General features: G+C 38.2%; 1 protein-coding gene and 1 pseudogene across 1 annotated transcript in view; one reads left to right on the plus strand and one right to left on the minus strand.

The window, feature by feature from the left end:
* Positions 1–3,708: 3,708 nt before the first annotated feature.
* LOC127648117 (regulator of G-protein signaling 9-like) lies at positions 3,709–14,606 on the minus strand (annotated as a pseudogene).
* A 411-nt stretch (positions 14,607–15,017) lies between these two features.
* The window catches only part of LOC127647859 (guanine nucleotide-binding protein subunit alpha-13), a 40,625-nt gene continuing 32,045 nt past the window's right edge, over positions 15,018–23,597 (plus strand). The window contains exon 1 of the mRNA XM_052132359.1: positions 15,018–15,335. Within this exon, the coding sequence (XP_051988319.1) occupies positions 15,053–15,335 (283 nt within the window). The 5' untranslated portion in view covers positions 15,018–15,052. The remainder of the gene's footprint in view (positions 15,336–23,597) is intronic.

Consider the following 23,597-nt stretch of genomic DNA (forward strand, 5'->3'; position numbering starts at 1 on the left):
ACCACCAGGACTCTTCCTAGAGCTGGCCGCCCAGCCAAACTGAGCGATCGGGGAGAAGGGCCTTAGTCAGGGAGGTGACCAAGAACCTGATGGTCACTCTGACAGAGCTCCAGGGTTTCTCTGTGGAGAGAGGAGAACCTTCCAGAAGAACAACCATCTCTGCAGCACTCCACCAATCAGGCATGTATGGTAGAGTGGCCAGACGCAAGCCACTCCTTAGTAAAAGGCACATGACAGCCCTCCTGGAGTTTGCCAAAAGGCACCTGAAGGACTCTCAGACCATGAGATACAAAATTCTCTGGTCTGATGACACAAAGATTGAACTCTTTGGCCTGAATGGTAAGTGTTTTTCAGCGGCAGGAACTGGGAGACGAGGGAAAGATGAATGCAGCAATGTACAGAGACATCCTTGATGAAAATCTGCTCCAGAGTGCTCTGGACCTCAGACTGGGGTGAAGATTCATCTTCCAACAGGACAACTACACTAAGCACACAGCCAAGATAACAAAGGAGTGGCTATCTTGAGTAATCTAACAGAATACATTACAAATGACATTTTACAGCACGTATTCTGTAATCTGTAGTGGAATACATTTCAAAGGTAACCCTCCCAACCCTGTATGTATGCGTGTGTGTGTGTGTGTGTGTGTGTGTGTGTGTGTGTATATATATATATATATATATATATATATATATATATATACACACATACACACACATATTTATATATGATGTGTGTATGTCAGCACCCAAACGCAGAGTTAAAATGAATGAATTTATTAATACAAACAAAATGGGCAAAAATCTAACCAAAACTCCCACAAGGGGGAAAAGTATCATAAACTACTCTGTAGGGGAAAAACAACAGAGGAAGTAATCCAGATGTTAATCGGGGCACAGAGCTGACAGGACTGAACAGGAACAAGGTATGGGAACAAGACCGACAAGGAATGTGACAAAAAAAAAAACACATACAAGACCGACTAGATCACAAGACGAGCTGGCACTGGACAGCACACATGAGGAGACTAAAATAGGGAGAGAAATCAAAGGGTTAACGTGACAGGTGAGGCAAATGAACTAAGACAGAGAGACACATGACATACAGAAACAAAACAAAGCTACGTGCTCTTACAAGACAAAATACCCAAATGGCATTAGTGCACATCGCCAAGGCAATATACACCCATGCCAACCAACAAAAAAGACGAGAGTATGCATAAGAAGGCCAATCAAAGCGATCCCACGCATTCTCACACTAAAGGAAACCCGAGTATATCGCACGTGATGCATGCAACAGGCGACAGGACTGTACGAGAGTTCAACAAACTGGAACTGAACCACAGAGGCAAGTCAGGATCCAGACACCATACTCCAGACACAAAACAAGACAGACCGAAGAGCATACAGCAGGGAAATAAAAACCGAAGCTGTGCGCTCACACAAAGACAGACAATGAAACACAACACAGACAAGGGACGATAATGCCAGATCAAAACTCAGAGTGACAGGACATACACAGTACATTTGTAAAGCATAGTAATTTTAGTAATAAAAATATTGCATCTTTAAATGGATAATTCACCCAAAAATGGATGGAAAATTCTCTCATCATTTACTAAGGCCATCCCAGACCTGTATGACTTTCTTTTTTTCTGCAGAACTCAAATGAAGATATTTAGAAGAATGTCTCAGCTCTGCAGGTCCTCACAATGCAAGTGAATGGGTGCCACATTTTTGAAGCTACAAAATCTACATAAAGGCACCATAAAAGTAATCTATAGGACAGGGGTACACAATTAAAGTTCCAAGAGGTCCAGTCTCTACGTATCCTTCACAGCAAAGTTCTGGATAATATTGCATAGCTTACACCATGTCAAATGGCAATTAAGTTATTTAAATATATTTTTGAATTGTTTTTATATCTTGCCACATTGGCATCGATAGTACTTTGTAAAAGAAAAAAAAGACAGTCAAAATAGTCTCTTCAGATCTGGGCAGGGATGAGGACATTGGGGGCCCAGAGACCAAAGTAGTGGGGTCTGAGCTGAGGGATCTACCAAAAGATTAACATATTTAATCAAGATTTCATCAGTTGAGTGCACTTGGATATGAATATTAAAATATAAGATCAACAGTTCATTTTAAAACTAAATGACAGCAGTCCAGATTTTACATTCAGAATATATATGTATGGGACATAGGAGGCCTTTTGACACTGTATGGGGGGGGGGGTTCAGGGGTGTCCCCTGAGAAAAATTTATAAAAATGTAAAAGTCTGAATGGACCATTTGTATGTCTTCCTTAAAGTGAGAATCTACTAACAAACAATTTATATAACAACAGTGAAGCGTTAAAATACGGTTTGCTTAATATACTGTAAGTATAAATAGGCTTTCCTTGCCATCCATGCCATGATGACATCTCTGATTCATTTTCACAAAATTAGAACAAAAATGTGCTGCTTGAACTGTAAAGGCGGCACATTAACTTGCCCTGACACAAACCTGACTTTGCTGAACTGTCTTAATCACATATCAGACAGATGAACTTTCTCTTTGCTTCATTTTAGTTTTCTACAGCGTGTTTAAGTGAGAGATGCCAGTATCTAGAGCATTGTCTCCGCTACTGTTGTTAAAACAGCACCTGCAACTACGTACAGTAAATTAGGCTTTGTGGCGCATCTATAGCGGGGAGAGAGGCAACATGTGGAGAGCAGGAATAAAAGCGTGTTTAGCACTAGGGAATAATCGTGTAGCACTCTACACACTTTTCGCTCTACATGCATATACGCGTATGCTTACACAATCATTTAGCCAGGTGTCAGATAACTAGTACAAAGATTTAGATCTCAGTCTGGATTGAATTGAATTATCTTTCAGTGCCATAGGACACCAGTGGTTAAATCCATGTGTTCAGACATGATTTGATAGGTTTGGGTGGGAAAGAGATCAATATCTAAGTCATTGTTTATAAGAAATTCTCCTCCCTGCCCAGTAGGGGGATATGCACTGCATTTTCTCAGCAAATATTGATATTTACAATAATTAGATTAATTAATTTGCATAGCATGTAATTAATTTGATTAAAAAATGTAATCGATTGACAGTCGTAGTAATAAATAATGAATATATGAGTGTAGTATGGAAATGTTTTGTGATATTGCACAGCAACTCAAAATAAAATGCAATCTTTTTTTATTCAATAGTGAGGATATAACTGTATTTGATTCATTCAAATTTCATGATTTGTAAAAGTAAATGACTCAAATTTTCTGCAGCCCTCGTGGTATGTTCAATCCTTACTTAGGGAGAATTTGTAGTAAAAAAAGGACTTACATATTGATCTATTTATCACCCACACCTATCATATTTATTCAGAAGACATGGATTTAACCACTGGAGCTTCAACATTTTGGCGCCCATTCACTTGCATTGTATGGACCAACACAGCTGAGATATTCTTCTTAAAATCTTAATTAGTATTCAGCAGATGAAAGAAAGTCATATACATCTGAGATGGCATGAGAGAATTTTCATTTTTGGGTGAACTATTCCTTAAAGGCTTCATAGTAGTTAGATATATTTGATCGTTACTCTGTGAATAATGAGTAGTTTGTAGTTTGTCTATTCAACGAAGCTTCCCTATCACTGTAGATATTGTTATAAGTGGCATAGAACAGTGAAACAAAGAACATACTGCCTTTTATTGTTATACTGTAGAACATACAGTACTGCATTCACAAGTCTTTAGGAATGAGAGAGCATTTACCATGACTATTGTACGCACTTGCAAAATACAGGTGAACACTGCTTGAAAGTAATGCAAGTGTTGAATTGATGTCAAAACGATGCTATTACCAATTAAATGAATATAAAAATAAATGTGATATGAAAAAGAAGTTATGACATCAGTCTTCCATGTGTATAATTCCCACCTGGTATGGGTTTATGACATTTTGTTGCCCAATGTGGCAAACTACAAAAATATATAATTTGTATATAAGCTATTCAGCTGTCAAATGTAAATATTTTATGTTTCAATGCAACTCTCTCTTTGTCTCATTGTCATAATTACATTTACATATAATTGCAGTGCATAGCAAATTTCATGCAAGAATTTTAAAGTGTAAATGTAGCTCTATTATACTGGGTAAATGTAGAGTACCCAAAAAACATTAAACCCTTTTATGGGTCTCTTTTTATTGGTCAGATTGTTAGGGTGGACACAGAATTGTTATAAAGCTTTTCCAGCATGGTTTGAAAGTAGGCCCCCTACTTTCTATTTGCGATCTAGTTTGCTGGTCATCAACTTTTTAATGTCTATTGGTCCAGCTGCAACTGCTGCCTTAGCTTTCTCTTCCTGTTCCTGTTGCCAGATGATGATAGGGTGGATGCCAGGCTTGCGGTTCCTGGAATTGTGCTCCAGCTGAGCATCACTGGGAGGGGGAAAAAGCATTTTTATAACTCAGAAACTCTTCTTGTCCAGCGGCAATTGCTTAATTCTTAACATTTTTATAATGAGATTTCAGTGCCATCTGAAATAAATGAGGAATTGCAGTGAAGTCTTAGAAAAAGCAGTTGCAAAACAGGAAAGGATGTATAGAATATATACTGAATTAATATAGAGCTGTTCAGACATGACCAGGCTCAGACAGAATCTGCATACACAGAACTCTGCAGAAATAAAACATCTGCCATTGACAACATTTCTACAAATTCTGATTGTTTATTCAATATTTTTCTCAACAAAATCAGTGCAGAAAATGCGCTAAAATAAAGTCGGCAGATTCCATCTTGGCCTGGTCATGATGTCAATTTGTAGGCCAACCCGGAAGGCTAACCAATTGTACTTTCTAATGGGTTTTTTAGATCAGCGGTTTCTGATTTATGAGAAAAATAAGGTCTGTTGTTAACATTACTTGAAGAGATGTTCCAGTTTTGCTGTACAACATTAATTACATACAGACACACCTAAAAGATGAATTTGAAAGCCATTGTGTGCTTTAAAAACATAAGTTGCTAACAAGCTGCTTCATAAGGACTGCAACAGTTATTCACTTTATTACATATTATTGGTCAAGTATGGAAACAGTTTGTGTGCTTGACAAATGGAATTGTCTTCCATGTTTTAGAAACTAAACAGCTCTGTTATTGATTAACACAAAAACAGACTTACGTAAAATTGTGTGGTTCAGGTGAAATGGCCTTTTTCTGTATTTCCTTGTAATGGTGAATTCAGGTAGCAATAAAAGGTATCCTAAAGGGAACTAAATATAGAGTTCAGGCTGAGCTACATCAGAAATGTCCAGAGTCCATATGTTCAAATGACTGAGCATGTACAATCTGTAAGTGGTCAATCCTGTGTTTTTAAAATCATACTGAAACAGGCCCACTGGACTGTAAATACATAATAAACCAAAGCTGTAAAATAAATGCCTCACATGCAAAATACATGTATCTGTGTATCATGTACAGATCTGTTTTTCTTAAAATACCTGAATATTTCTGATTACTAAAAAGTGGATTGTAAAATTAACTCCTTTAATTAAATAAATAATATGTCTCACTTGAAAATAGTCTCTGCTTTCTCTGACATAGAAGCCGCTGTGCCCCATTTCAATTCCTCAGCAGCTTCCCAGAAAGCCACATACTCACCTTAAGTTAAAATGGAAAAAAATCAATGAGAAACATATTCATGTATTTAATAACCAGAGTTAGTTTAACCATTAAATAAATATTCACAAACCACTGAATTCCTTCTTAAGAAAGATCTTGAAATCTGCACGGCCCCGAGGATCACTAAGCAACTCGAAGAAGCTAAAAGACCAGCGCTCAACTGTCATCTTTGTGGGAACTTCAACACTGTGAATAAAAACAACAAAGTATCAAAGTAATCTAGAGAGGAAGCATCAATATCTGCCCAATACATGGGCAGTTCAGCTGTCAGTGTAGTCTTACTTTGGCCTGTTCAGTTCCCAGTATGTGTGATCATCAGTTTGCCAGAGGTTGCTGGGGAGACAGGGAACCAGGAACGGGTCGTGGTTGAAGTGTGTTGTCATATACTTGACAAAGCTGAATACAAAGGAACAGATACAGTATTTAAAAGAAAAGATGATTTCAAGGGCCAAAGTGGTAAATAATGTTTCTGTGTCATCTAATAATGTTAGCTCTTGTAATATTTTTAGTTATTTTTAACTATTCTGTTTAAAGGAATATTCCGGGTTTATTACAAGTTAAGCTCTATCAACAGGATTTGTGGTGTAATGTTGATTACCAAAAACAATTATTTAGACTCATTCCTCCTGTAAATCAAGATTAGAGTGAGGCTCTTACAAAGGAAGTGAATGGGGCCAGTCCGTAAACATTTAATTACTCACTGTTACTCAAAAGTATAGCCAAAAGACGTAAACAATAAGCACGATTGATCAAATCAATTACTACTAATTATTACCACAATTACGTACTTTTCTGTGTAAGATTACCCAATTTTACAACTTTATTGCCATGACGATGTATCACAGTGAACCCAACAACCGTAAAAATGACTATATAAAGCTCAAATAATACATGGGTGCTTTTATAAAATTATAAGCTTAAAATTTCTGCCTTTAAATCCTCCAAAAATGGCCCATTCACTTCCATTGTAAGTGCTTCACTGTAACCTTGATTTTTGCTTTTTTCAAAGAAAAGGATGGACAGGTCTAAATAATTTTCGTGGTAATCAATGTTATGCTACAAATGCTGTCGATTGAGCTTAACTTGTATTGAACCTATATTCCTTTTTTTGGCCTGGCCAATTTAAGTTAAGTAGGCCTTTAAATAGGCATTTTGTTGACTTACACTCCAAGAGACACTGAAGACTTGACCCTTGAACATTAAAGAATAAATGTTATATATATATAAAAAAAAAGATTAATCGAGTAGTTCTCTAAATGTTTGTAAAGAAGCAATGACACTTACAATCCTTTCTGAAGTAATTGTAGTTTTTTTGTGAAAAAGGCAATAGCATCCTGTTACATATTATCACAAACCAGATGCTCCTGATAACTAACCATAACACGAGCCAAACACAAGCAATATCTAAACGCTATCCTGCCATACACAAACAAACACAAGCATGTATATAAAGCCACAGTCTTAATGTAATGAAGTATTTGATGCAATAATTAATTTAATGGCTGTCCAACCCAACTGATAAAGCTTAGGGTTTGTTGGAGATTATTAACTGAAATATGAATTTCTTGTTTAAAAAATATCTGTGTGGTCATTACACACAGGATTTAAATTATTAGCTTTATCTTAACACTGCAAATAAAATAAAAATGCAGAAATCCTCTTATAAAGCAAAGACGATTATGAGAGAATTTGCAGCCATCCCAGGACTGAGACAGACACACGGCTAATCGGCTCAATAGTTAGAGCCATTCAAACCATAGTGCATTCAGTAGTCCTGCCTACACTTCACCTTAACTCCTGTGACTTATCCACAGGTACCTCTCATTGTAAAATGTGACAGCAATGAACTCCTTAAAGGGCTAATTCACCCAAATATTATGTCATCATTTACTCACTCTCATTTTGTTCCAAACCCGTATGACTTTCTTTCATGGAACATAAAAAAAGATTTTAGGCACAATGTTAGCTTTAAGGCCAAGTTATACTTCTGCGTTGAACCTTTGGCATAGGCTCCACGTAGTGCAAAACACTTTGGTTTGCATTTATAGTTCTGCATTGGTGTGTCTGCGTTCTGTGAGTACACAGCCAAAATGCTAACTATGTGTTTCATAAATAAACAAAAGCAACACAAGCAGTGTAATTTCTGGATTCAAAAGTATTTATTAAATTATTGTAGCATCAAAAATTTGTTCAAAGTATGTATGTGAACATGTTGAAATTTAGGTACATGTTATTTATTGTACATGTTGCCTTTATTATAGGCAGAAAAAGATTAGGAAATTACTGTATGCTTGCTCTTGAGTCACTTAAATAATAATACATAAATATTTTGGCACACATTTGACATTCCGTGCTGAAAAAGAAATTGTCAAATTATTGAATAACTACTCACCTCGTTTTAAAGACTCTACATTATAGGAAATATAACCAACACTAACCAATGCTTTTCAATTTGCTGACAAATTAGAAGTGTTCAGTTTACAGAACTTATGAAATATGTTTACTCTACACATACTGTCAAACATACAATCAAATCATCGTGCCAAATGGAAAGTTTGTGAGTAGAATACAAAACATATTATTTCACTCACATTTCAAATTATTATCAAGTAAAACCCTGGAGAAAAAAGCTTTTACAGTTTATAAGCTGTAAACACATATTGTTTGTCACATTTTGTTTGTAACTTCATGAAACACAGAATAAAAAACAGCAGATGCTCCAGATTGAGACAATTGCTTTACTGGTCCTGAGTCCAAATACAATACAATATAATGCACAGATATTAAATATAAACTTGTAAATGGATAAAATGTCCTTGTTTTATCCAACACTACCTCAGATGTCCTTGTGATCACCCTGGGGGGCGGTCTCAGGTTAAATTGGACCAATCACAGATGTTGTGGTCTGTGTCAATACGACGCGCAGTTACATTTTTGAAGAGGTGCACGTCAGACTACGGCGTACGCTACGCTGTAACTGCTGTAGCCAAGCGTAGCGTACGCCGTAAGTTCAACTCAGAAGTATAAATCATCTTTAGTCACCATTCACTTTCATTGTATGGAAAAAAAATTATAATTGCAAGTGAATGTTGACAGAGGATAACATTATGCAATTCCTTTTCCTGTTTTATGGAATACCGAAAGTCATAGGGGATTGGAACAACATGAGGGTGAGCAAATGTACATTTTTGGGTGAACTATTCATTAATTGGCCTTGGTGATTAATGGGATCGATGCTTAATTATAAAACCAAGTGACATCAAGCTTTAACAATGCTCTGGATGATGTAGTTATGAGATGGTCGGGTGATGTTTGAGTCTTGCTCAACAGATATTCAACTAATTTTTTCAGGACTGTGCAGCATGCTGTTGATTTTATACGCCTGATGGTGCCTTCAAAGCATTGCCAATTAAAAGCAACACATACTGTAGAACAACTGCCACCAGAAAATAAAGGTAACTTCTGCCAAACACTTACTGGATGCCTTTGGACTATCCAGTAGGCCCTCTCCTGACAGTCAAACACCACTCTGTCTGGTTTCTTACGCTCCTTCCCAGCACTTCCAAGCACAAAGAAAAAACACAATTATGTAATATACTGTAGGTACTTGATGTATTATTATCTCCATTCTCATAAGTCAGACCTCAAGGTGCTTTAGAGTTATGATGAATTCAGTCATGGATTTAATAGGAGCAGCCTCATAATACAAACTTATCTGACTGACACTGAAAAGACTGAAATAGTAACTATGTAATTTAGTTTTACATGGCAGTAGAGACTATAGATACTCACTCTTTAGCTTGCATTACAATAAAATCCCATTTGTGGTTCATCCATTTGTGAAATTTGTTGTATTCTTCCTGTTATAATTAAACAACATTATGGTATAATGACATTGTATTGTCTTCCAAAGGATAACTAAATATGATCAGTAGCAGAAGTAATCAAATATATGTATATTTTTGCATACCTGTTCATGGGCATCAAGCACTCCCTTTTTTCATATGTTTATTTTTGCCAGATAAATTGCTTCAGTGAGGAAGAATTCATATTTTTTATTTTCATGAAGTGATTGTGACATAATAGTGTCTCTTTAAATATGTAAATGTAAGACCCCTGACCCTGCTTTGAAAATAGTATTTTAGATCACAAACCATAATATGTGTCTTCAACCTTCCATTTCTGCACAGGCCAGAAATAAGGGGTCTATGAATAGAGGAGAAGTCACCAGGTTACTTTGAACCACTTTTAAACCGTTTCGAAAATCATAGGTTCTCTGGTCAGAAAATAACTTGTTAGAACTATTACATGGTTCACATGACACAAATACCTGAAAGCGGTACAAACTTCCATCTCATTTGAGGACAAGCTTTTTGTGGTCCTATAGAGGGTAGATTTACCCATATGCCACTAACATTGTGCCAAATGCTTGAGCCTCTGGCATAGGGAATAAAAGTGCATTATTATACAGAGAAATGTATATCAACTCATTAATCATTAATTAATCAAATCAATGCATTTTCACACTTACCTTCATTAATTGTCTTCATGTGGTTGGCAACCCATGCAAGAATGTCCTGACCTATGAGACAAGCAGGAACTGTTACGACACCTTGATAAAGGAAATGAAGATGTAAAGAGAACATGGAAAAACAAGTGTACTGTGAACATGACAATTAACATAATGACAGGCTTTAAAATAAAACATTTGGGGAAACAATGATTAAGCATTTAATGCATTTCCCAATAATAAATTGTTGTGAAACATTATTGGAAATGCACTTTACTGCTTTATAAACAGCAAGCTCTTTTAAATGATTAGATATCTGAAAATTAAGTTGTTAACACTTTCGAATGGATCTGTATGTTAATATTAGTTATTACACTGCACTCTGGAATACTTGATTTTAATTGGTCAATGGCACCATCTAGCGCTCTGATATCTAGGAGTAACAACCGCATATCAGGGGATAAAGACATATTAGACCGCTTCTCATCTTTCATGCTTTTTGGATGACAGTACGATCTTTTAAGCTAATAAAACAATTTAAACTCAAATCAATGTTTTATGTCCATTTATTTATTTATTTATTTTGCAAGTAGTCTTGTAATAAGATGAATAATGGCAGTCAGATGGTCATTATCACAAAATAAACACCATGAGAACTCTGACGCAAACCAAAGGTTGATTTCAGCTGTTCAGCGATCTATTACTTCTCACATAATTTCAACGCAAATTAATGTTTTATGTCCATTTATTTGGTTATCATCACCGCGAAATAAGCATGACGAACGTCTAGATTACTGCAGTAACCCCTGTTCCCTGATGGAAGGAACGAGACATTGTGTTGAATGAAGCGACACTAGGGGACTTTCTTGAAGGCCTCGGTTACCTTTGAACTTGAGAAAAGGCCAATGAGAAATTGGCAGACAGAATTTGCATGACCTTCCCCCGGACATACGGGTATAAAAGGAGGGAATCATGCATCTGTTCATTCAGGATTTGCACTGAGGAGCCGAGAATACGGTTCGGCCGTTATAGTGGCTCTGTTCAGCCGTCGTGGTCGGGGGGTCACAACGTCTCGTTCACTCCATCAGGGAACGGAGGTTACAACAGTAACCTAGACGTTCCCCGTCTGTCGCTCACTTGACGCTTTGTTGAATGAAGCGACCCTAGGGGTACTTATTCAATCACGCCATACCATGTATGTGAGCTGCTGATGCAAGTGTGGGCAGGCAGTTGCGTGCAAAAGCTGCAGGCTGCGTCAGACTGCACGTACCCTTCCCCAACGCCCCATAAATAACGTCATAAACTTTTTAGGTTCCCGGCTTTTCTCTCTCTATGTTTCTCGCATAAAGCGGTGTGGGCCATTTAATGCTATTACATGCATCAGGGAGGCGTTCTTTTCCAGATCCTTTTTTTTCAGGGGGAAAAGACCCCGTGGAGACCACATCCTGCCCAGGCTGGTTAAATGTGGCAAATACGTCACATGGGATTTCAGGCCACATGTGGAAGTGGCACGGTGGTAGATCCTACCTACTGAGAGGGAGGAGTTGCGACAACTGCCCATGGGAGACGCGGGTCTGCCGGTAGGGGAAAATACACACAGGGGGATTAATCCATGAAGGCCAACCCTGTGGAGCACCTATTCCAGTACAGAGTAATTAGTACCCATAGTGGTTACCGTAGTAGTACCCGCGAATTCAGCAGAGGAATTCCCCGACCAGAGGGCAAGGAAGGAAGGACATCAAGGGAGCGCGGGTTTAGTGGACTCTCCTGGGAGAAAGAATGCACGTGATCACCTCAGTGGAGGGGAAGGGCGCTATGTGCAAGCAGAACACTGCCTGGTCCCTGAAGGGGGTCGTAGGAACCTTGGGCACATAGCCCGGTCGAGGTCTTAGGATGACATGGGTGTCTGCCAGACCGAACTCCAGGCAAGTGTCACTGACAGAGAACGCTTGCAGTTCCCCAACCCTCTTAATGGAAGCGAGCGCAATCAGGAGGGCCGTCTTCAAGGAGAGGGCTCTGAGCTCGACTGATTCTAGCGGCTCGAAGGGAGTCTCTGAAGGCCTGAAAGGACCACGGAGAGATCCCATGAGGGGAACAGGCGTGGCCTAGGAGGGTTCAGCCTCCGGATGCATCTAAGGAACCTGATGATCAGGTTGTGCTTCCCTAAGATCTTACCGTCCACTGTGTCGTGGTGAGCCAATATTGCGGCTACATAAACCTTCAAGGTGGAGGGGGACAGCCTCCCCTCCAGCCTCTCCTGCAGAACCGAGAGCACTGACCCGACTACGCATCTCTGTGGGTCTTCAGATTGGAAAGAACACCAATTCACAAACAAGCGCCACTTCAGGGCGTAAAGTTGCCTGGTAGAGAGAGCTCTGGCTTTGTTGATAGTGTGTACAACAGCAGGTGGTAGACCACTTTGATCTTCCGCATCACGTCCAGGGGCTAGACGTGGAGGTTCCAGAGGTCTGGGCGCGGATGCCAGAGGGTGTTAGGATGTGTTTCTGTGTGAGCATATTGAACCGGAGTTTGTGCAAGGCCCGGTTGAAAACTTGTAAATCCAGGATCGGTCATAAGCCGCCACCTGTCTTGGGTACGATGAAGTAAGGGCCATAGAAACCCTTCTTCATTTTGGAAGGAGGGACAGGCTCTATCGTGTCTGAGTAAAAGGGTCGCAATCTCCGCACGTAGAGTATTGGCGTCTTCGCCGTGCACCGAGGTATAGGCGCGAATGCCTGGCGAACTGGATCATGTAGCAGAGTCGGATGGTCCTGGCCAGCCAGCGCGATGGGTTGGGAAGTGAAAGCCACACGTCCATGCTCCGTGCGAGGGGCACTAAGGGGACGATCATTTTTTATGTACCTGGCGGGGCTTCGCAGCGGGGCAGAGCAGGTAGTGTTCCGTCAGGAGGCAAAAGCGAAAAAAAGCAAAAAGCAAAAGTTTATTTGCAAGATGTAGATAAAGTTCCTTGCTCACTAGATTCAGCACTCACTAGATATCAACAATCCTTGCAAAGATTAAAGGGCAACTTTAGAGCCTAAAGTATAAAGATCTCATCCAATTGAAGGCTGCTGTAGCAAGCACCATCAAATTATGATCAGTGACAGCACAAGGCTTGTCTCTGTATATCGACCTAAAGTCTTTTATGCTTCAGTATTTTCTCAGAATGTACAGCACAGTATAACATAAAGAGCACAAAGCTTTGTAAAAGTACCCTTTCCAAATTGTATAGATGGCCAGTACAATAAAATAAATATTATGTTATTTGTGAAGTTAATGGCAGTACAATGAATAGACTATAATACACACTATAAGCCAGTCGCAAAATCAAAAGACGTCTACTTCATTACCACACAATCTCACCAGCCATTGCATGGGGGATGGTTGTAATGTTTAGCTTCTGTTCTGAAGCTTTGACTCCATTCTTTGTGTCCTGCATCTGTACCACTATGGCCTCCACCTGAGACATTCAAGAAATTAGAAAAATGTATATTAGGTACAGCCTCAACAACTATTGATGTTCAATGGAAGACAATGTTCACATGTAGCTATAAATATTCAGTCATATTCAGCTTTCTTTCAAGTGAAAATCAGTCATGACCTATACACCTCAGAATTATTTCAAATTTAGGGTATGCTTAGCTTAAAAATAGGGATATTAAACTTTGCATAACTCCATCTGACAGAACAAATAAAGTTTTTAAATAACTTGTGCTATGACATCATTATGGCCTTTGAACTTGTGTAAGACATGGAGCTCTTAAGGCAAGCTGTCCGATGTGACATGATGCCAGGCTAATGGGCTTTTAAGTCTGAAAGCTTTTATGGTAAACCTTAAGAATTCAAGATCTCTTTCAGAAGCTCAGAATAAACCAAAACAACTACTACTTCTACTACTACTAAATCAAGAGGTCACTTGTGTGCAGTATGAAAAGTCAAAGGTTCAGATATTCTCTGTGAATATAGTATGCAGTTTTTTCGCTGATTTATTATATTGTTGCATTAAGGATTTTTTTTATATACATGTTGGAGGGTCACTTCACTTAGATCAGCATGTAATTTTGCAATATAGCAAAGTTACAAATATAAGGTTCAGAAGTGTTAAAGCAGAAGTGTGAAGCATTATGACCAATAAATAATCAAACTAAATAAATAAATAATTACCATTTCCTTCCTATACCTAAAAAAAGCATCTTACCTTATTAAGACAGGCCATCCTTAGCCGATAATGTTTACCATGGTCCCCGTCTGATCTTAATGTCATTTTGCAGTCCACGAAAAGTTAATTTAAGAGATGAAAATAAACACTCTATACAAAAAGACCACATGTGTACATGAGGTTAACTTTATAAGAGTAGGTGAACAGTGCAGATTCCTTCTGCACACGCACACACATCCACACGAGTGCAAACATATGAAAGTGACTGCGCGCTAATCACCGCGGAGCTCTAGTCATCCTGCACTGCCCAGTCGGTCAGAAAGGGGGCGACAGAGAGACACTCTCGCATCTCGCCTATGCGGCCGCTTTGAGTGCTCAACAAAAACGGCACGTTCTGATTCTGGGCCTATAAATCAAATGAATTGGTCTAGCATGGTTTGTCCAATGAATGTCTTCAGTACATATATTTTATTATGTTAACAGGGGTTAACTAGAATGGAGGCACAACTAACTAGAGTGAAGAGCATAGTTTTAGTCCGCCCCCCTCACTTTTTTTGCCTGCCTCATATGTGTTTGGAACCCGCCCAAACTTTCATCACCAACACTGCGCGCGCGCTAAGTGTTATGGTAACAGCGCCCCGCCCGCCACGAGCACTCTGGCGCGCGCAGTTTCACTACCTGCTGTATCGATGAAGTTGCACAAACATGGCGGATTTCCTGCCGTCCCGGTCCTCTCTATCCGTTTGTTTTCCAAACTGTCTTCTCAACAGCACCGAGGCGGAACAACTGAGGAAGTCTAAAGAGATAGACAGGCGTATTCTGAAAGACAAAACCTATGTGAAACGGCTAGTCAAGATACTTTTGCTCGGCGCCGGGGAGAGCGGCAAGTCCACTTTCCTCAAGCAGATGCGCATCATACACGGGCAGGACTTCGACCAGCGGGCCAAAGAGGAGTTCAGATCCACCATTTACAGTAATATTATTAAAGGTAGGATGTGCGTTTCTCCCCGTCAGACCTCTGGAATGTGTCGTGTGGGGTCTTAAGGAGACCATGTGTTGGTGAAGTGAGTTTCAAACGAGGTTTAGCTCGCGTTAGCTGAAGTTGCGCTGTAACCTGCCCAGGAGAAACGCCCATGCTATTCTCAACTTTTCACCGCCGTGATCTTGAACAAAGACCTAAGCGATGGAGCCCATTTCTGTCGCAGAACATGGTCTCATTACGTCCAGACTGATTAAATCGGACCTCTGATTTCAGTCGTCTCAAAAGACAAGACGGCGTGATTTTAACCAGAATGCTCGTGCTTTAGTTTTTAGCGGATTTGAAGAGAGCACCAATCTCCCCATGTAATGGTTTTATAACAACCAGCATATATTCATTTGACCGAATAATTATACTAATTTCTATTCTAGTTTAGGTGTTATTTCAAATTTTCTGTTCGTTTTAGGAGTCCCCAAAGCGGCTAAATGTCCGTCCGTGTACTAATATTTTGTCAGCACGAGGTAATGCCATAACCGAAACTGGATTATGTAAAATAAATCAATCCTGCTCGAAAACCCGGCTTAAATTGTAAACAAGCTCTCTCTTGTTTCATAAATAACAAAGAGATTGGTGTCTGCCGAGAGCACAGCACTGACTCAAATAATCGCCGTGATTGTTGATTCAAATCATTCAGCGGTTTGTTTAGGACTAAAGCTTCCTCGTTTTATGTACATTTTAATTGTAGTTTTTCGTTAGTAAGATGTATATACTGTTTATGGACTAATTGGGCATCTCTTCAAAGGACGCGTCTAAATCCACGTGTTTTGTGGATCTGTGAATTTTGTGGTGTCCTGAGTGGCACATGATGTTGGGTTATCACTGACACTGCACCTGTTATGGAAACTACCCAGATTTACTGTTGCTGCTATGATTTCACAGTTTCACACCATAAAGCCAGGTTTTTATTTAAAAGCTTAGAAGACAACCACATTTTCGTTTAAACAGATTTTAACATTTAAACCTTGGGTCTTTAGTGACTACAGGACCTCATTCCACCCCCTGTGCCTCATCCATTTTTTGTAGATATCCCCACACCTCTTTAGTATTTCTCAATCTTTCTCTTCTGAATAGTGTAAAAAAATTATGCAAAATTGTAATAAATAATATATTTTATAACTTAAATTACACATAATTTGTTCATAAAGTGCAAAGGGTCATTAAGGACCCGAAATATGTAATAGTGTTAATTTGACTTTGATATTCGATTAAAAAAAAAAAAAAAAAAAAGTGTAACACGTGAACAGTATGATATGGCTATTGTCATTTGTGTGTTCTATCATGCTGTGCGTCTATTTAGACATTAAAAAGTGCCTGTGAGAATACATGTATCTTATGTGTTATATGCACTGTAAAACAATAAAAAGTTGAGAAAACATAAAAATGAAGGCAACCAGCTTCAGTTCTTTTTTTGAGTTTTCTCAATTTAAGGGCAAATTAGTTGTATCAGCTTATCAATTAAAGTTTGTCAGTGGTTTCAGTTAACTAGAAAAATAAAGAAATAACTCAGAAATAACAGTGATTTCTGCATGCTTACTCAAGTTTAACAAGCTAACATTAAGTTTGGAGGAAGATATCATCATTAAAAAAAAACAAGAAGATTGTATTAATTCTAAACCGTAATTAGTTTCATGTACTTTTATGTTGCCATATTTTGAACAAAGACACACACAGTAAATAAAGTGCAAGGGATTGTGGGTATTGCCTCCACACAAATTGCTTCTCCAACTGGCATGCTCTGTAGCAGATACAACAAAATGAAGTTCACACATCTTTTGACTCTTGAATTTTCAGGACTTTACCAAGACTAATGGAGAAAATTGTTAAGAATCAAAACACAAATTTTAAATTACTTGATATTTTCTGATTTTCTATGTCCATGGGAGCACTGGCCTTAATTTACTTAATACAGTAACTTTCACGAAATTCAGTTCACAAAATCTCTGCAGAAAATCCACAAATAGACGAATGCAGTTATTGTGCATTAGGTTGTCAACAAGTAAGGTCAATACAGCAATCCCACAATCTGACAAAAATATCACTAATCAATATTTACATAACATAAATAGATTATAGTAAACAAGAAAATATTCCTTGTCAAAGTATCTAGCCAAACTAGCAGTGAATGCACTCTGGTGGCAATGATAAGCAGGGGGGAAGTTTTCTGCCACAGATGTGATCAAACTGAGCATACTCAAAAGACAGTAAGTTCAACCTTCTAGACCAAACTTGACATAGTATGTTCTTGTTGTTTAAAATTTTAAGTTGATCACACTGAATGGCATAAACGTTAAGCTTACTGATATTGTAAGTGATCTCAAACTTTTCTACATTTGATAGTTCAATCAGCTTTTAAAAGAGCGTTTGCATTACAAAATGGAAGTTGGATTTTTTTTACAGTGTTTAGCTCAGTTTCTGAGCTTGTGACATTTCAGTGTGGAAGTATTGAATCCTGTTCTACATTTGTATTGTATATTTATGTCTTTGATTTATGAAAAATGTAACTGCAAAATATATCACTATATATTCTATTATGTAGTATTTGTTGTTTTGAAAATTTGACTATCTGGGTATTTTGAAGGTCCATTTGTGACAGACACATGTGCCATTATTGTTTTATGTCTTGATAGTATTTTAGTCATTTATGTATGTTTTTTTCAGAAAGGTTCATGACTGGTTTCATATTGCTTGCATGCGTTGTACCGTCAAAAGAGGATGTGATAAATGATCAGTACCCGCTTTATATTATACAGGGCTACCCAGTTGGGTTGCCTCAGCTGGGGATTTCCAGTGCAGAGATTGTGAGATTTCCTGTATGAGATTAATATTTCACTGTGCAGTGGTCATGTATAAATGCTCAGCAGAGATCTTGTGGAGACTGTCTGCAGCGGTCACGAACATCATATCCTTCCCTAGCTCAACTTAAACAGGAAGCATTTAGTGAAATGGCTGTTTGGATCTAATCCTAAGGCATTCCAGAAAACACAAAAATATCTCCTTATAAATCCTAGAGAGAAAAGGCACCGAAATAACCAACGTAACATTTTGATTCCTTTCTCACATTTCACTCAAGATCCATTTAGTTATTCAGGGTGTTTGTTAGGTCCAATCCATAAGAGAGGATATTTAAGTGTTTACTCAGTGCTTTTACGTTGTTACTCGTTGGTAAATTGTGGTCAGTAAGTCAAGTTCTCTGGACACTTCTATTGTCAAAGTGTGAAAGTCTACAATTCAAGATACTGATACCTTTTGTGAATGTAAAAAAAAAAGTCTGCAAAGTTTCAATAATGAAAGTGCACAACAAATGGAGTTATTGACTCCCAAAAGAAAGAACCGATTCTGAACACCTGAATCGAGTCGTTAGTAATTACAGATTTACTTCCTGTATCAACCCATGTAATTTAGTAACAAAAACCTGCCTCTGGTCTTCATTGGCTGCTCTGACCCGCCCTCAAACACCACACTAAGCGGTAGACCAATCAAAACAGACTGGGACATCTGACCAATCAGAGCAGAGTAGACTCTGAAAGGAGGAGTTTAGAGTGAACGCTTTAGAACGGATCATTGAATGAGTTGTTTTTGACACTGGGGAAAAAAAAGGTAATGCTGCAATTTAAATTATGAGCAAATTAAAGTGTTTTTGACCTTGGATGCATGACCTTTAAAACTAAATTAGGTATGTTTAAAAACCATAATAGTTGCTCTTAAAGGCCCATGATTATAATTATAATCCTGCATAGTTCAGATGAGCATACATTTGTTTAATCCTGCTGTTGTTCATACAATGCTGTGAAAAATATTTGCCCCATCCTGATTTCTTCTGTTTTTGTGTATATCTCTTACTGAATTGTTTCAAACAATATCGAATTCAACAAAATCTAACATAAAACAAAGGCAATCTGAGTAAACACAAAATACAGATTTTAAATGATAATGTTATATATTGAAGCAAAAAAGTTATCCAAAACCAACTGGGCCTGTGTAACAAAGTATTTACCCCTAGTTAATAAAACCCCAAATCTATGAAACTGTATTCATAATGTGGTTCAGTTGGACTTGACACACCCAGGCCTGATTACTGCCAGTCAGGTTCAATCAAATCAACACCTAAATATAACTTTTTTGGCAGCATGTTGCTGGCTAAAAGGTCTCACCCAGTACCACACTATGCCAAGGTCAAAAGAAATTCCAGAAATGAAGAAAAAGGTGATTGAAATACATCAGTCTGGGAAGGGTTACAAAGCTATTTCAGAGGCTCTGGGACTCCAAAAAACCACAGTGAGAGCCATCATCTCCAAATGGAGAAAACGTGGCACAGTAGTGAACCTTCCCAGAAGTGGCCGACCTTCCAAAATTCTTCTACAAGCACAGCGACAACTCATCCAGGAAGTCTCAAAAAAGCGAAGGACAACATCCAAGGAAATTCAGGCCTCTCTCACATCAAAAATGGTCACTGTTCATGACTCTATTTTCAGAAAGACACTGGCCGAAAATGGCATCCATGGAAGAGTGGTGAGGAGAAAACACTGCTGACCTAGAGGAACATTAAGGCTCATCTGAATTTTGCCAAAACATCTTGATGATCCTCAAATATTTTGGGAGAATGTTCTGTGGACAGATGAGTCGAAAGTGGAACTGTTAGAATACAGGGGTCCCATTACGTCTGGATTAAATCAAACACAGTATTCTGAAAAAGGATATGATACCTACGGTCAATCATGCTGGCGGTAGTGTGATGGTGTGTGTGGATGTTTCGCTGCTTCAGGGACAGGGTGATTTGCAATAATTGAGGGAAACATGAATTCTGCTCTCTACCACAAAATCCTAAAGGAGATCAGTCTGTGAGTTGAAGCTCAAGCACATCTGGATTATGCAGCAAGACAATGATCCAAAGGAGTAAGTCCACCTCTGAATGTCTCAAAAGAAGCCAAATGTAAGTTTTGGGGAGTGGCCTAGTCAAAGTTGTCACATGTAGGTAGAGCTGTTGGAAAAAATAGTTTCAGCGATGCATCGCGATTCATACTCGAATTGATTCTGACTTCAGTTTAAATAATGGCAGAACAGTGGTGCAAGCCAAAGACAGATGTAGAAATAAAGATGCGAGTTAAGTGCATACACTAAAGTCAAGTGCACAAACACGACTGGTAGCAGACCAGTTGTATCAAACACATGACCATTGCACTGATTTGCACACAACGGGGGAAACAGAAGAAAATAATGATGAGGCAGCGGTTTAAGAGATGTTGGTGATGTTTTCATAAAATTATTTTGCAACAACTGCACTATTTAAACTGCTTTATCACCTGTGCAGGTGAGGAGAGGAGAAGCTGACAGCTGCACTATCAAAGAAGCAGATATATCTCTCATTATGGACCAGCGACTTCCATTTGTGCTTAAAAATGAATAGCATGGCATAGATTAATTTTAAATAATTAAATTATTTACAATGCTTAAACAAAAATAATAATATAATCAGTTGAAGTAATAGTATTCAGTGTGTTTTGATGGAGAACCAATATGTTTTTGTGCTTTTTAAGAGAATTTTATAAGGTTAAATGAAAAAAACTGAGATACTCTTTTAAACTATAGAACCATTTATTTAATCTTGTGGATGTTCCATGTTGGTTCACAGCTCATACTGAATGTAAAAGGCCAGTTTATGTAATGTGACTCATTCTGATTTTTAAAACAGCCGTTTAATAAAAAGCTGAAAGGGAAAATAGAGTAAAACATTTATTTTGAAGAAACTGAAAAAAGAATATTGAAGGACAAGATGCATCGAGAATCATTTTATAATCAAATCGTTACCCTTTGAATTGTAATCAAATCGAAAGGCCAGTAAAGATTCACACCTCTACAAGTAGGGAGCAACCAGTACTTGCCAGAAAGAGCTGCATCTCCTTTAATGTTGCTGTAGGCCTCTTGACAGCCTCCCTGACCAGTTTTCTTTCTGTCTTCTCATCGATTTTGGAGGGGTGTCCTGTTCTTGAAAAGGTCACTGTTGTGCCATACTTTCTCCACTTGCTGATTACTGTCTTCACAGTGTCCATGGGATGTCTAATGCCTTGGACATTTTTTTTATAGCCCTTACTGGAGCGATACATTTCAACAATGAGATCCCATTGATGCTTTGTAAACTCTTTGTGGCCCATGGCTCTTGTAGTAGCATGCAACCGAGATGTCAGAAAAATCCTACAAGAACATCTGAGAGTTAATCAGAGTCACTTCAGGTGAAGACAGGTGTGTTCTGTTTTACCTGAGCTTGATTAGTTGATTCTGAACACAAAGCCACATACCCAATTATAAAAGGGTGTGCACACTTATGTAGTTAAGTTATTTTAAGTTTTGTTTTTTCACTGAAATGTGTCACTTTGGTTTTCAGTGTCATTGCATAGGTTGTAATTTTTACATTAAAGGTGCAAAAACTCTTAATCTTTGTTTCATTTTTTACATCACAAAAACCTGCTGGTTTAACAGAGATGTGTAGCCTTTTTATATTCACTGCACCTAAAATGGGCTTAGATTGATTTTGCTGTAGGACTTGTATTTAATAGAGACTACTCTCTTTACATGCATTTGTGTGCTGCACTAATGGACCTCTACTTGGATATTGCTGATCTCTTAAAAGGTCCTTTGGTTAAACACACTTGACCTGCCATCACCTTACACCAGAATGTGTCGAGAGAACAATTAAGGACCTATCCTGTACAAGGACCCCTGAACAGGGTGATTACTGCTAGGGATGTGCACGAGTAGTTGCATATTTTGAAAAATCGTTCTGCAATACTATTTGGATTTCAAAAAGTTTTGCTTTGATGGTCATATATACAGTGAGATAGATGCATGTTAAATCCTGAACACAAATTAAACTTGCAGTTATAACAGAATGCACTGGGAGGCGCTGTTGAGTGTGGACACAAGGGTTCCTGTTTAAATGTTCTGGATAAGCGTTGAACACTTAACTCTCATATATGTGCAGCTCATCGTGAAGGCAGCATCCCCGTAGCAACAATCCCAAGACGCTTCTGTAAAAACCAAACATGGCATCCGAGAAAGACTATGCTAGCTGAGGTAAGGGACATTCCATCATTTAAACTGGCATGTATAAAAGAGTATATAGTTTACGAGCACGTGGATATGCTTGTTTTTCTCAACAAAAACATGACATGAGATACAATATAAACATGATACATATATGGCGAGTGTTTATATTAATCCTTTACGTTAACTGTGTCAGTCTACATTAGCGGTTTCTTTTTCTTCGCTTTGCGTGAGCTTAACGCTTTCATAATTTTTTTGTTTTCATGCATTGTTTATATATATATATATAAAAAACAGGATATGATCGGGCCGGACGATAAAACGGTATAGGTATTTATCGACGATACACTTTTATTGATAACTATATAAAAATGTTCAATATAACGCTCAATTGTGAATGCATTCAAATGTAAATAGACATGAAGTTTGGTTGCATGAACAACTCAAGTATGCGCCATTCCTGGATCATAAATAGCCTAACATATTGCTTGATAGAGGAGCAAGCTACGAGTGACAAGCAAACAGCCATTAACAAGTTACGTTGCTGTGGGGTTCGTTTGCACCATCGCCATGTTACATCAGAACACACGAACACATGCGAAAATTACTGCCGTGCCTGCCGGCGATGAGGATATTATATAAAAAAAAAAAAATAGGACATGTCAGTTCGAATGTGTGGCAGTTTTTTGGTTTCTTTACGTCTGACCAACATCAGAACACCGTTGTGTGTAAGCTTTGAAAAAAAAAAACAACAAAAAAAACATGTCCCGGCCAAGTACGGAAACATAAGCAACTAATTATTTCATCACTATAACCGCTTCCACCCTTTGGAATATGCAGCATGTCGTCCGCTACAACATACATCCACCTCAACAAACAACCCACAAGCAGTCCACGATGGTGAGGTACTTGGCAACAATGCCTTTTGAGAAATCCTACGATATTTGTAACATTTTATTAAGTTCAATAGTTTCTTTAACACTTGTGTATTTCATCTTCATATAAGATATAAGAAAGATGTTTGTTTAAATTTTCTTTTGTTTTTGACTGTTAAAACTAAAATAATTATTTGTGTGCATAAATAGTGGATAAATTACAAATACAGTGGTTCAATTCAAACCTTTTTTTCTACTGGTGTTTGTTTACAAAAGGTTATTAAAATGTATCAATAAT

Source organism: Xyrauchen texanus, chromosome 8, assembly GCF_025860055.1.
Source record: "Xyrauchen texanus isolate HMW12.3.18 chromosome 8, RBS_HiC_50CHRs, whole genome shotgun sequence".
Classification (NCBI taxonomy): Eukaryota; Metazoa; Chordata; class Actinopteri; order Cypriniformes; family Catostomidae; genus Xyrauchen; species Xyrauchen texanus.